The sequence below is a fragment of the Aulonocara stuartgranti genome (assembly GCF_965226115.1).
Source record: "Aulonocara stuartgranti genome assembly, chromosome: 15".
NCBI classification, from domain to species: domain Eukaryota; kingdom Metazoa; phylum Chordata; class Actinopteri; order Cichliformes; family Cichlidae; genus Aulonocara; species Aulonocara stuartgranti.
Genome location: NC_138951.1, coordinates 3,192,661 through 3,207,035, shown reverse-complemented (window position 1 = coordinate 3,207,035; position 14,375 = coordinate 3,192,661). Strand labels below are relative to the sequence as shown.

Below are 14,375 nucleotides of genomic sequence, written 5' to 3'. Positions count from 1 at the left end.
AGCGCACATTCCTGCTCAAGGGAGGCCTGATTTAAAGTCACCACCCTCCATCGAGATACATTCCTCTGCAGCAAGATTCAACCTGTTTAGAAGTTCCCCCCCCAAAAACAAAAATAACTAAAGCTGACAGGAGAAATTTGTCAAGATGTACAGCGAGATGTATGGCAGGAATGAGCACAGCAAAAGAGGTGCCTCTCTGTGGAGAAAGCGCTGTAAAGCACACCCCATAACGCTGAATAAAAAGGGTATAGTATCCTAGCAACTGGCAAAAAGGGAACACTGCTTGCTCTGCAGTGTCCTCCGTTGCTCCTGGATCTTCAACCTTGCATCGTTCTTACAGAGGTTCCCCCTCAGCAGCCCCCTCCCTTCTCTCATACTCTATTCTTCCGCTTCCTGTTAGGACACTCTATTGCACCCCAGTGAGGGGCACTTTCATCAAGCACACATGTCATTTAACACTGCTATGTCATCTAAAGGGTTTAAGAGAGTGCATCGGTTTATTCAGCGCCTATCATACGCAGGGCTACATGCCACGTATTCAAAAGAGTGGTGGGCAGAGATATAGCACTGGAGCCTGCTCTTCAAATCCTTTTTAAACAGAAGCCCTCCCCTCCAAACCCTCTGCCACGTTTGAGATCCGTGGCACAGCTACAACATCAAGCGGTTTAATCCACTTCCATGTTTTGCAGACTGAGAGGAGATTTAGCAAAGAGGAGTGGGTATACAGGAGATAACGTAGGGCGAAATGTCTCTGGAAATTCCCCATGGCTGCTTTTGCTACTCCGTCTACAAATATAGTGACGGGTGTCTGCGAAGACAGACACGGGGTCAGAGTGGCTTCCTCAAGAAAAAGGACGGTTTTAGAATACGAGATGTTTGTTTGTGGGCAAAAATTAATAGGCCAAGTGTGACTGGACTTGATGGTGAGGTAGTGAAGTCAGTTCTGGTGAGTCACTTTGCTTGAAAATCACAAACTAAAGCGTTGGCCTTGGTGAAGGACACACTCTGCAAGCGCCCTTTGTGTCCTTCTGTGCTGTGGCATCTGCATATGAGGATGTGTGGGGTCAACCGGTCCACTCAGACAGACGGCGTAGAAAATATCCCAGCTGCAACGTTTCCGTAAATTTCAAGAAGATTATATCATATTTAGTTTTAGTACATCTTTGCTTGTGGATGTTTTTTTTGGACACTTTGAGATTAGGCACATTTTGATTTTAAGTTAAACCTTTAAGCCATCGTTAAATTTATGTGAGACTTCTAAACAGTTACTGAAATTTATGAGTTATGTGTGACAAACATGTTGTCTTTTACGCCAAATTCTTGACTGGCTTTTAATAAACAGAAAATAATAATAGAAGTACCGCTCAGGAAAATATTTTTCCAAACCAAGCTCGAATAAACAGATCTGACTGATCGGAGAACTGTCTTACTAAATGTGCATTCACAGCTCAAAACGGCGACCTGTACTGAATATATAAATTGTAAAATAACACTATGGGTGAACCCTTTTCTTGTTTAGACACACGAGGACCCACCTTCAGATCTGCAAAGTGCTCGGCCTTAATGCGTTAAAATCAAATAAATTCTGCAAATTTTTCCAGTGAAATTACACGGTCGGCATTTACGCGTCTGGTGTGTAAAAGCCTCAACTCACTTTAACTGAATTTGGATAACATTCAGCTTATCATTCCCTTAGTTAGCCATCGATAACCATTAGCCTATTCTTGCAACCACTGATTTAGCCTGCTAGCTTTGGCTACAGCAGCTAATTGCTTCTTTAAGACATCTACCCGTGTTTCACTAACATTCATTTCTAGTGTTTGCTTTTAGCTTTTTAACATATATTTGAAGTTGCAGGCATATATTTAGCAAAAAAGTTTTACTCATAATTTTAGCTACTCCATTTCAATGGTTTATTCATTATTTTTAGCTAATGTTTACATTTTTCTTTTTTAAATTAGTAAATCATTTGAATAGCTGTACTTTTAGAACCCTTTTGCAAACACTTATTTATTTACTTTGTGACAATTACTTTTCCATTTCAACCAGTATAACTAGTTTTTGCTCTCTTGGGGGGGGACACTTCACCCGTTGCCTACTGGTGGTGGTCAGAGGGCCCGGTGGCGCCAGTGTCCGGCAGCCTCACCTCTGTCAGTGCGCCCCAGGGTGGCTGTGGCTACAATGTAGCTGCCATCACCAGTGTGTGAATGTGTGTGTGAATGGGTGGATGACTGGATGTGTAAAGCACTTTGGGGTCCTTAGGGACTAGTAAAGCGCTATACAAATGCAGGCCATTTACCATTTACATGTGTTTAGCTCAGTCATTCGGTGCAATAGCTAAGTTAATCTTTCCACATACCCCCTTCCTATTGCAGCAGGACCTCACACTTAAGCCACTGGTTAGAAATCGCTGTTTCAGTCGTACCGAGAGCCTGATGAGGATGAGTTCTTGTGGTGCCTTGTGAGAAACACTCGACATGAAGTGCTAGCCAACCTCTTTTGCCCTCCAAGCAGATGTCTGACTCAAAATGTGCCAATGCTGAACTTTCCCAAAAAGAAAGAAAAAAAACAAAAACCAGCAGGCGAGGAGAACAGATCAGAACCAACTAGGCCACAGAGCTGGGGAGGAGAAATAGGCTGGCTATAATTGGCTGTCATAAGTGTCATCTCCTCTCAGTGTGTGAGTTAGAAGAGATTTGAAATATGATGTGTGATGCCTCTCTGAAGATGAATAACTGCCTCAATTTGCCTCATATGACACCTACCAACTTTACACCAAGCTCGAAACCCGTCTCTATACAGAGAGGCTTGAAAAGACGGAAAAGAGAGGGCGATTTCTTTCCCCTCCGTTTCCCACTGCAACACTTTTAAACCAAATTGTCTCACATCCTTTTAAGAACCATGATTGCGGCCAACCATAGCCAGGCAGCCTGTGCTTAATCAGACATTATCTGCGCATCTGCAGAACCCACAGCTAGCTCTGATGGAGTCAAAGAGGATCGGAGGGAGACCCAGGAACATGTCCAGATTTTCAGATAATCACACAGACTTTCCCTGGCGGCTAGTCCATAACCGTTAATACCAGCACAAACGGCAAACGCATGCCAGATAAAAAGCATCTGCATCACTCTCCCTCTGTTGCCAGTCATCGATTTAGTCAGGTAAACGCCTTTTCTTCCCGTGAGCTTGCATTTTCGCCCGATTATCAGCTTTCATGTAAGCTCTTTACGATTGTCACGGTGGAATCAAATGCCCTACATTTGGCTCGGTTTGAATAAATAATGACTTTGATCAGGCTGTATAATCTGAGGCCGAGCTCAGTTAAGTGGGGTGGTCTTAATACCTTTTTTGATGGACTGTCGACAGCTGTCAGATCGTCGCTGAGCATTTGTGGTGAGAAGTGGGATGTGGTAAAAGACAGATGAATACATATTTAATGTGTTGGGAAGACGTTTGATGCGTATTGCAGCTTCAAAGCCAACCTCTGACCTTCTACGTTCTGACTTACCTTCTTTTCATCTGTTGAACTTTCTCTTTACGATCTTTTTCCCTTTATATATCCAAGTTCAAAACAGACATGCATTTCCCAGCACACCTAGACTTTATGTATAAGCCTGGTGGTTCAGTTCTTTGCGTCATTGTCCAACTTGACCACTTCACTATTAAAGCTCTACTTTAAAGCATAACCAAATGGTTTCAATTGGACTTTCTTTCCAGCGCCCAACATGAAATAGCCGAGAGAAATGTGTTTCTCAAGTGTCGTGCCAAACCACAACAGAGATGTTTAAGTTACGCAGCCCAGCCTGCAAGAGGAAATTAGCCTCCAGAGCAAACCAAAGCAATGTTACCTGAAACCATCTAAAAAAAATAAAAAATTCCTCAGGATGGAGCAATAGTGCTGTAGACTGTACGATTGATTCCAGATGTTTTAGCCGAGAGTCAGACCTCCACATTATCTCATCCATCTCGATGGCCAATGGCCAGTTTCACTATTTTACAAGTGCTCCAGTGAACATCCAACTAGGAATGTGACGCTATTCTCATCCAAGCAACAAAGCAAGCGTTTCAATAATTCTTTAATTTTCTTTTTCCTTCTTCACAAAGCCAACCAACACAAAGCGCAAACACACTGACCTACACCACCAAACCATCGCACACACCAACCTGTAAATGCTCTTTTGCACAATATTATTACTAGATATATTATATATTTTTTTTTTTTTGCACTAACTTGTCTTGTAGCACCTTGGTTCCTGGAGGAACGTTGTTTCGCCTCACTGTGTATTTTTAAACTGTATATGGTTGAAGTGACAATAAAGTTGAACTTGGACTTGGACTTGAAGAAAGTTCATTCTCCTGGCTCCAAAACGAAAAAGCCCCATTTAAAGAGTCCAAGCACTCACAAAAACACAATCTATAATTGTTAAGACTGGAGGCTGGAGTAAGGTGACAGCGCTGTGTAAACTGAAGCAAGGCGAAGACATCTGCTGACTCCAATGTCACAGCGACCAAAACAGAAGAGCTGACAGGCAGAAAATCCAGATAAACGCCTCGTTCCTCCCGGGCCCTCGAAAGGAGCTGATGAAGAAGTGTTCTATCTACGAGCTGCTGACTTTTGGCAACCTGTTCTACTCTCGAAGGTCACTGGCGGTGTTGCGTAGACAAAATCAAATTGCTGATGGTGACTTTACAGCGCGGCCCAGACGAGTTTTTGCCACCGCGCCAATTGCACCAATTGAGGTCTGTCCAGCTGCTCTCATTTGCATCCTAATCAGCTTGTTATCGGATCTAGTGCCATCTGACGTGAAGCGTGAATCGATAAGGGTCTCGCCAGGAGCACAGCGTCTTTCGCTTACCTCGACTTTAATCGAGAGGAGGTCGCCAACCAGGGATGATGAGGGTGTGAGTTAAACTGCACTGCATTCGAGACAAGTTAGCCACATTATTTTAGAAGAGAAGCAGGAAAAAAGATTTTGGACATGATCTCGGAAGGGTTTATGTCAGGAAATTTAAAGTGCATTCTACATTTAATTGTTACAGTGTGACCTGTTTTACCTGTATAATGCTGTCGCAAAATATTGTTCAACTTCACACGACAGTGCCCACATAAAACGTGGTCTGGTGATGAGTAAGCGCACAAACCACGCCCTGCTTGTCTATTGTGAGCGAGTAACTCACACACAGACAGAGCTGACCTCACTGGGCTGGCATCATTGTGCACGGGTCAACCACCATGGAGGCCAACCATGCCCAAACCAAGCCCCATCCCCCCAACCCCTTACCTCTCTCCGCTTCAGTGACTCTGAGGCTAGGCGTGGGAGCCATCGACTCGCCCCACTGATCACTGCTTGTTGCCTTGGCAACTGAGCAACCAAGCCCCTCCAGCAGCCCGCTGTCCAATGATCAGAAGAAAAGGACAGCCTCTTAGATAGGCACGGTCGCAAAACGGCGGCACAGCGTGAGGACGACAGAGCCAAGTGCTTTTATTAATTGTATTAAATCACAACATCAGCGGCACTTTTATAGATTCCAGGGTGTCACTGATGACCACACGAACATTAAAGCAATCACGACGTGTTGTAAAACTTTTTGTTCTATTAAAAGGCCTCGCATTGGATCTCTGAGCCAGCCCGTGTGTATGCGCGAGCCTCACGCTGGCTCTGTAACCTCATTCTGTCGGCCGGGTGCTGCGCTGACGGGAATGAAAGGACAGTGAATAAGACAGCAGGTTCACAGAAATCGGCAGAGAGACGGATGAGGATAGAGGCAACGACTGGAATAGTCTGTCACGTAAGAATAGACGGGGAGGCAAAAGTTCAAAAAGCGGCCTAGAGACACGCGCTTTCCTCGATTTTTTCCATCCTGCTGCTCCTCTCTCTGCGCAGTCTCATTCCTGCTGTGTCACAAAGAGGAACGGGACCCACTTCCTCTTTTGTTTGTTCAGGAATGTGGGACGTCCTGACAGGCAGGCTTTTCATTGACAGTGAACAGCTGAGAGTTTCCCCACTGAGGCTCTCTCTCTCTTAACCTGTCCTGCGTACATCAGTGAGTTTGTGTTTCTTCTCCATTATCTGTGTTATCAGCCCAGCAGGCTTCACACAGATAGTTTGCTGGAGGAATAGAAGCCACAGATGCTGGCTATACTCCAGGGACACGACATGTGACACAACCCAAGTCACCACTGGGTCTAATTATGTTTTGTGGGGTATTTTGCAAACTATGAAACGGCGAGCCACGGCAATTTTACGTAGATTTATAGTTTTGTTTTAATTTGATGTGGTGAACCTTTATTCACTTTGGCAGTTATGATGATCTCAAAACTGCCGTTTCAGTTTAGCAGCAGAGAGCAGCTGCTCTCTAAGTTTTGACTAGGCAACATGGAGGTGTTTATCTTTACCAGAAAAAGCGCCACTAAGCAGGGGAGAGGTTACAAGAAACCACCTCAGCGTCTTGGAACACAGAAACATGAATCTCAGCATGGACAAACAGGATATCGGTGACAGAAACATCCTATTCCTGCTTAGACGCCCTTTTTCTGCCACACAGACTTCCACACAATGACTTGAAACGACAGCAGAGAGGAAAAACACCATTGTGTTGCTGGTCCTACGGTTTCCTTTGAAACAAGAAAGGAGCTCACACAGAGAAACAGAGTCGCTGGCTGAGATATAGTGAAGAAAAACATGGGAACCATTCAAAAACCCAACTTTCCTTAGAAGTAACAAACTCTTCTGTATGAAGACTTTGAACTAATGCAGACAAAATAGGCAGAGACTGATTTTCCCCATAAAAACTGACTATAAAGGGTGTTTTAGTTCAGGACTACTGTGAGGAGATGAAAATAATCCTTGATCCTTTGCTTTTAAACTAACTGATCAATCATAACGCAGAGAAAACTGCTTCTGTCACACATGAATGTGGACATGACTAATTTTCTTTAGTATGATGAAGTATACAAACACACGCTGGTGGCCAACAAAGACGGCTGGCTCTACACTTTTATTGTGAGCTTTTAGGTCATGTCACTCCCTAAGGGTAACGAAAAAGGAAATGAAAACAGAGTGAAAGAGGAAGATCGCTACATGAGAGAGGGGAATAGTTCACACCGACTGTGGCACCTCATACATTAAAGCACACATACATGTAGCAACGGCAGGTGCTAAAGACCCCAGTTTAAACATGCATTTTTATGACTTCTCAGTCAGTTAATTAGGAGTAATTTGAACCTAATTTCAGCCTGAGTGGGTTGGTTTGGTGGATGACTCAGCCGAGTGACTAAACATATTGTACTAAGGCACAGCTTCTCAGGAACAAAACGTTTTACTCAGGAAAGTAGTTGCAGGAGATCGGGGCACGCTTCAATATATAGAGTACTGGGGAAAACGTTTGAGCCACTCCTTAGTATTTTCCATTTTGTTATGTTTTGAATAGAGTGCAAACATACATAGATATACATGCACATACAGTATATAAAAGTAAGAACCATCTTAGACCAGATTTCTCGTCATTTCTTTTAGTCTTCAGGAATAGTTCTCCAGGTTTCTTGAGGCTGAAAAATGAAGCTGTTCCACATAGACTGATTCATCTGCATTCATAACTCCAACACCACTGGCTGAAAGGCACCCTGAACCATGAGATAGCCTCCGTGTTTTGAAGATGGTTGTAGACAGTCACTGTTATCCCACTCTCCTGACTTCCTCTGTATACACTCAGTTTAGATTCATCACTCCACAAGTCCTGTCACCACTGATTTTCAGTCCAGTTCTCGTCTAATTTGGTGTAATTACCCAACACATCAGCATTTTTCTCCCCCTGCTTTCCTTAAGAATGGCGTCTTGACAGCCACCCTTCCAATGAATCCATTTCTGATGATGCTTCAACAGTAGAGGGCCATTTTCTATTTCCTAAGAACATGATGTTCATATACGGGTCGTCTGCTACAGATAGTTTTAAATCCTGACATTTATTTGTTTATCTCTAAGGACTGAGTTACAAATGAAGCGAAAAGTAGCCAATGTCAAAGAAAAAGAAAAAAAGAGCAAAAGCCAGGAGAACTATTGCTCAAGATCACTTTAAACAAATAAACAAACATATACAAAGAAATCTGGTTTCCTGGAACCAAAACGTAAAGAAAAGACGGGCGGCACAAGTGTTTTGCATGACGCTCTAAACCAAAATTCAAAAGTAGTATCTTGACACATCTTAATCTCTGGTGAATCACCAACCTATCTGACTGGTTTCTGCGAGCAGCACACACAGCTGAGTGGGCTGACACACTGGGCGGTAACAAATTCTAAATAAATAAATGAAAGAAAACTCATCGCAGAGCTGACGAACTACGTCAGCTAGTGAGCCAGTCGCTAACATGTCAGCCACTCACTACTGTGGCTTCTCTGCAATGTGCACTTTATCCCCCCTTTGTTCTCAAGCTTGCACACTATTCCACTCAAGCATTTTTACTGAATAAGGAAAATAATCTATCCAAGCTTGCTAATTGCTCGCCAGCCAGCTCATTAACTAAGCTACTAGCAAGACAAAGTCCCCATTGTTTATTCAGAAGCCATACTTGCAGCTTTCTGCCTTCCTGTAACGCTCTGCAAACTTTTATGTTTATAGTGAAACAGCAAACTAACATCCTGAATTTTGGACTGTAGGGCTCAAAGGTCAGCTCTGGATGGCTTGGTGCTCACCCAATCTGAATTTTCTTCTTTTTTTCATAGCAAATGAGCCCACCCACTGCAGCAGTGTGACTAGAATAATACGAACTGGTAAAAACAAGCCTGTGGGAAAAGGGAGGGGAAAAGTTTTAATAATCAAGTATACCAGCATTTTGGTATACTTCTGCAGCTGTCACCAATGATTGGGCTTTATTCCAAATTTCACTGGCCCCAAGCATGCACACATTTACAAAGAAAACACTCGCACTAGGCTGTGTGAAAGTAATGGATTAACCAGCTGCACCTGCATAGCCCAATTAAAAGTATTTACTGAATCAGAGTCTTATTTACTACACGTTTTATTCATCTGTGTTGGTACACAAGTGTCAGCCAATGAAAGGGAAGATTTTTTGTAGAATGGGAATAATTTATGAGAAGTGAAATCCACAGCACAGCGGGGGCTGCGATACTGCGGATAGATCTTAAAATGTTACAAGCGGCCAAAAATATGCCGATGACAGCGTAAATTTCTCTCTTTCTTCAACTGAGTCTGAGAAACCTGATCCTCCGGGTTAGCTGGGCCGTAGCCACAGTAACAACTTTCACTAAAACCCATCTCCATCTCTAATAACACGTCCTATCATAGTGATCATTCGTGTGCACCTGCATGGTGGTTTGACATCTGCTTTACACCCAGTCCCAAGCCTGGAAAAATGGGAAGAGCGTCCAGTTTAAACTCTGTGCTAAATCAAGTATGTGGCTCTCGCCTTAAACATGGCAAAGCTCGGACAGTTTGAGTTATCAAATCAAAACTGGCTCATTAGTAGTGTGGACACTGGTAGAAAATAATTAAAGCTACAAGCAAACACATGCAAGTAGCATGTTTACACCTTATTATCTGGGGCGGTTTTAAAACAGAAAACATTTCCTGTCCAGGTGAGAGTTTCAGCAGATTATTAGATTGGAAGTCTTGATAAGTGCTGCAAAGAATGCAGCAAATGCAAGTCAAGTTAATTCATCATCAAGGCGTTTGTTTCCCAGAAAAGGAAGGACACGTAAACTGATGGTTCCTATCAGTGTGTCATGTCTAAAGTTTATAGACTGAAACGTGCTCAGCAGCACTTGCAAAAGTCAGGAAACTGTGGACATCAGGCGTAAACGTCGTTGTGTGCGACAGACTGCTCTTTACAATCCCTGGCAGCTAAAAGGTCAGTGGAATGTGTAAGAATGTCTAAAGGTCAAAGAAGCACTACTGCAGAGAGGATCCTAATCAGTTCATCTGGACAGCCTTTCCCCCTGACTCGTTTGGAGACCGAGTGTGGCTGTGTGAGTCTCAGGCAATCTGTGCGGCACTGTAGGGGAGCCTAAAGCGAGCCCTCTGTGACAGCATCATGTTTCAGGCGGTCTTTGACTGGAACTAAGTTCCAGACCACCAGAAGCGAATGCAAACGTTAAAAGTCTGGAAATATAAGTCACTGTTTTAGATTAGAAAACTGAGCTGTACTCAAAGCAACCCCCAATGCTTTTTCTTCTAGGACTTCTAAACAGGAGCCTCACAGTTAACGGCGCACACCCCGTCTCACACACACATTGTCCTTATATCCACAAAAGAAGAAGAGTTGGTAGGGGGAGTAGGGTGGGGTGAATCGGGGTGGGGGTGAGCCATGTGAGTGCACAAGAAATTCAATTAAGCAGACAGCGGGATAGCTCCACAACCCAACCTCCTTTGAGCACAATGTGCCCTCCAACAGTCCCGGCTCCACTCCCAAGCTTCCCAGCCAACCCCTTACCGCCATTCAGCCACTCCCCCAACACCACCAAGACCCACTGAGGACCCTTTGCTGGGCTCCCTTTCATGCACCCCCTACCTCCCCCCACCCTCTTCCCAGTTGTCTCTTTTGCCTCAAAGGAGATGAAAATCTTTAAGATGTGCAACAGCCAAGATGGAAAAACGAATTTAAATAGTTGACATTAAAAAGTTTAAGGCAACTTGGCTAAAAAAAGAAAGTTGTTCGTTTTAGACACACAAAAAAAATCTCTTCTTTTTGTTTTCTGTGTGTGTGTGTGTGTGTGTGTGTGTGTGTGTGTGTGTGTGTGTGTGTGTGTGTGTGTGTCTGGCAAGCTGACAGATGCTGTTCATTTAGCACTTGTGCAGCAATCCTCGAGCTTGTCTCCTAAATGCCCAGGGGAGCCACTGGCATTTGGACAGCATTAAATAAAAAGCCACTCTGCAGACCTCACACCACGTCCAGATCTGACCTCGCAAAGATGGCCACTCCGCTCGGATTTCAACCAGCCAACTGACTAAATCTGTGCCGGTGAAGAAGCCCGTTCTACTCACCCTCCCCTCAGCCTCGCTCTGGCATGTAACAGGTAGCCAGGCTGCTATTCGAGCAAGGTTTTAAGAATTATTTACTCGGGGTGGAAGCGATGAAACACCTGCTCGACCGGCACGCTTCTGGGTAAAGCAATCTAACGTGTGTAAATAACAGCTTCCTATGAGAGTAGCCTTGCTTTTTCCTGACATGTTAGGAAATGTCAATAGCTGTTCTGTTACTTACCAGACCCGCGCTGTTTACAGCACAAGAATAATTTGCGATTCTCAGGGTTGTTTGGGACGACGCAGCGTCAGTCTCATTACAAATGCATAGGTTTTAACAATGAGATAATAAACCTCTCAAATGAGGCGGCCCTTTCCCATGCCAGCGTATTGTTAGAAATGTGTACATCATTGTCAGTGATGAACACACAGAGCCCGAGACTCAGGGGCGCACAATGTCACACACACACTCGCACATAAAGGCTGAGAGAGGCGCTAAGCTGCCGCAGACACAATGTGGATGTTACATAATAACAGCAGAGCACAGACCAAAATGTTGCGTGTTGTGCGAGTATACGTGCGTGTGTGTTTGCGGATTAAGAGCCCCTCGTGCATGCAACCATTCTTTTATATTATGTTACCTTCACGGTTTTCTCAGCGCACAATTCCAGGAATGTCCAATGGATAACATGTGACCGGTGTGATCTGATTTGAAGCTGCTTGCTTTGAGCCTAAATTCTGCTGCGGTTGCCCTGTCCTTGTAAATCGGGGTAAAATAAGGTCCAACCCCCCCCAAACACACACACGTGAAACAGACTTTATTCCTCTCACAAAACAGATCACAGTGGGTTATGAGCCCGTGTGCTTGCTAAACGAGGCTTAGTGTCCTCCTGTTCCATCATGGCTTTTTCATCCCCACTTGCAGCTTTCAGTCATGTATTTAGGTCTTAAAAACAGGGACATTGACTTCTGGTCCCAAGCCACGCATTTCAAACGGGGGCCCTAAGCAGATATGAGTCCTCTCCCACAGCCAGAGACAACAAAGATAATCAGTGAACAACCCCAAGGAGAAAAAAAAAAAATCAATCTGCTTGATCCCCTTTTGAAAGCTATTAAGATAAGTCTCCTTCATTGAGAAGCACAAGTGCAGTGACCTAAATCAGTGCAGACATAAATGACAGGTTGGCGTGGGGGCTGAAAAGGCTGTGTGTTTCATAATCACCCCAATCAAGACTTTACAGTGAGGTTAAGCCAAGACCCCATGGGTGTTAATCCATCCCAACAGTTCTGATCAGCATATGCGGCCACAGCAAGCACATACGCGCAGTAACTACACAGTGTGTCTCTATTAGCAGCAGAGCCCAGGAATACAGGTGTAAGGGCCAATTCCCCATTGTTTAAAGCAGGGGTGTCAAACTCAAATACACAGTGGGCCAAAATTCAAAACTGGAACAAGGTCGCGGGCTAACATTAATATTTATTGAAAAATAAATCTCCTCCAGATTTAAGAATGAATCTCTTCTTATGGACTCAAACAAGTTTTGCTGAAAAACTGAATATGGAACAAGCAAAGCTTAATACTAAACAATATATATTAGCTGTATAATACCAGTAGGCCAGCTCTAATAATAACTTGGTATGGCTTCGAGGGGCAAATGTAATTAGGCTGCGGGCCAAATTTGGCCAGCGGGCCAGAGTTTGACACCTATGGTTTTAAGAAAGAATTGGACCAAAGTTTTTATTTAGGAACTTTTAGATTCCGATTAGTTGACGACTGCTCTACTTCCCTACAGAAACCCCATAATGTGGGGCGTGCATGATGACTGTGGCATCCAGGTGTGTTTACAAGTGCATGTACTCACCATTCAGTCCATTGGGGATGCTTCTGTGATGATGTGGTGCTGATAGGTCATCCATGGATCTTCTTATCGTGGTCCCCATCTTACCGTTCTCTGAGGGCTTGTGCATGTGGTTGTGATTGTGGTGATCGGGGCTACCGGCACTTCCTGTGCTGGACGTGCTACTCCCATCTCCAACATCCCTGACCGTGCTGGTGCCCCCGTTCAGGTTGGTCAAGCTGGACTGACTATCTATGGAGCTCCGGGACCCTGCCCCATTCCTCTCTTCATCCAGCATGAGGATGATCTCCTTCAGTTCAGAGTTCTCCCTCAGCACAGTCTCCTGGTTGGCTTCCAGCTCCTTGAGCTTCATCATGTAGGTGCCCACCTCCTTCCACATGGCGCTGGCTGTGTAGCGGCCGAAACGCTGCCACTCCCGGGACAGCTTCTTGCCCTTCTGTCGGTCGTCGTCCAGGAAGCAGCAGAGTTCCCGGAGCTCGTGGTTGTCATCTTGGAGCTTCTGGTTGATTTCCTTCAGGTTCCGGATTTCATGAAGGTGCACCTGCAGCCGCCGGTTAATGTCCTTCATCATGTTGCCATGCTCGATCATCAAGTTCATTTTCTCGCCGTCAACCCTCCTTAATTTCCTAACCAGCTCCTCTTTGCTGCACCGCAGCAGCTCGTCGTCCGTCAGCTGGCTCAGGTCATCCTTCGGCCCCTCGGACGGATTTTTAGCCATGACTGTGGCGGCTGCGAGTCTCAGTTCGTTTATGCAGCTGCTTAAAATTAACTCTCAGAAACTCACTAACCTAACCTCAATTGCGGAATCGTGTTAAAAAATGAATACATTGTCCAAAAAGGGGGGGGAAAATCTGAAAAGTATCGATAATGCCCTGATCTTCAACAGGCCGATAATAAAACCGAAAGAATAAACAACACAAATATGACTGTGATGCTTCCACAACCCGAGCTTTTAAAGAAATGACACCACTGATCTGGTAAAATAAATAAAAAATACTCACAGGAACAACAGTTGGTGGTCACAGTCGGTCAGAAACAAACAAGCGATATAAAATCGATTATCAGGGATTTCCGATCACCGAGTCCTGTCGGCAAAAACACAGCGACCCGTAACAGTGTGCACAGTCTCTGCTGGACATCACAACATTCACATGATGGAAAACGTGAAATCCGCCAGCTTCTTCCTTTATGTTTAGGTGAATTCAACCTAATTTCGCGCAAAACAGCGAATGTTCGAGTAAAACGCGCAACCTATAAGAAAAGTCCTCTTGGACGTGTTTCACCGTCTCCTCGGATAAAAGCGTCTTCAGTGAGGCGGTGTGATAGTGGACGGACGACTCAATCCTTTCCACCCAGCAGCCTCGGAATTATCAGTGGACCCCCCGCCTCTCTCCTCCCTCTTGTCCAAACACTCGGGTTTGAAATCATTCAAGAGGATTCAGCTCGAGACGACCAATCAAGACGCGCGAGAGAAGTGGGCAGCAGGTAGATGAAAAAGTGCGGCGCAGCCTCGCAGAGCTCAGGCTCGGCCTTCTTAAA

At 44.6% G+C, this 14,375-nt stretch overlaps 1 protein-coding gene across 5 annotated transcripts in view; it reads right to left on the bottom strand.

The window, feature by feature from the left end:
- Nucleotides 1-14,329, bottom strand: part of ccdc85cb (coiled-coil domain containing 85C, b) — a 49,651-nt gene extending 35,322 nt beyond the window's left edge. For 3 of the 5 annotated variants that reach the window (XM_082505769.1, XM_082505770.1, XM_082505771.1), the window contains exon 1: nucleotides 12,840-14,328. In XM_082505769.1, the coding sequence (XP_082361895.1) occupies nucleotides 12,840-13,554 (715 nt within the window). In that variant the 5' untranslated portion in view covers nucleotides 13,555-14,328. Of the gene's footprint in view, nucleotides 1-12,839 lie in introns of all 5 variants that reach the window. The other 2 variants (XM_082505767.1, XM_082505768.1) reach the window with 1 other exon arrangement.
- Nucleotides 14,330-14,375: the final 46 nt, after the last annotated feature.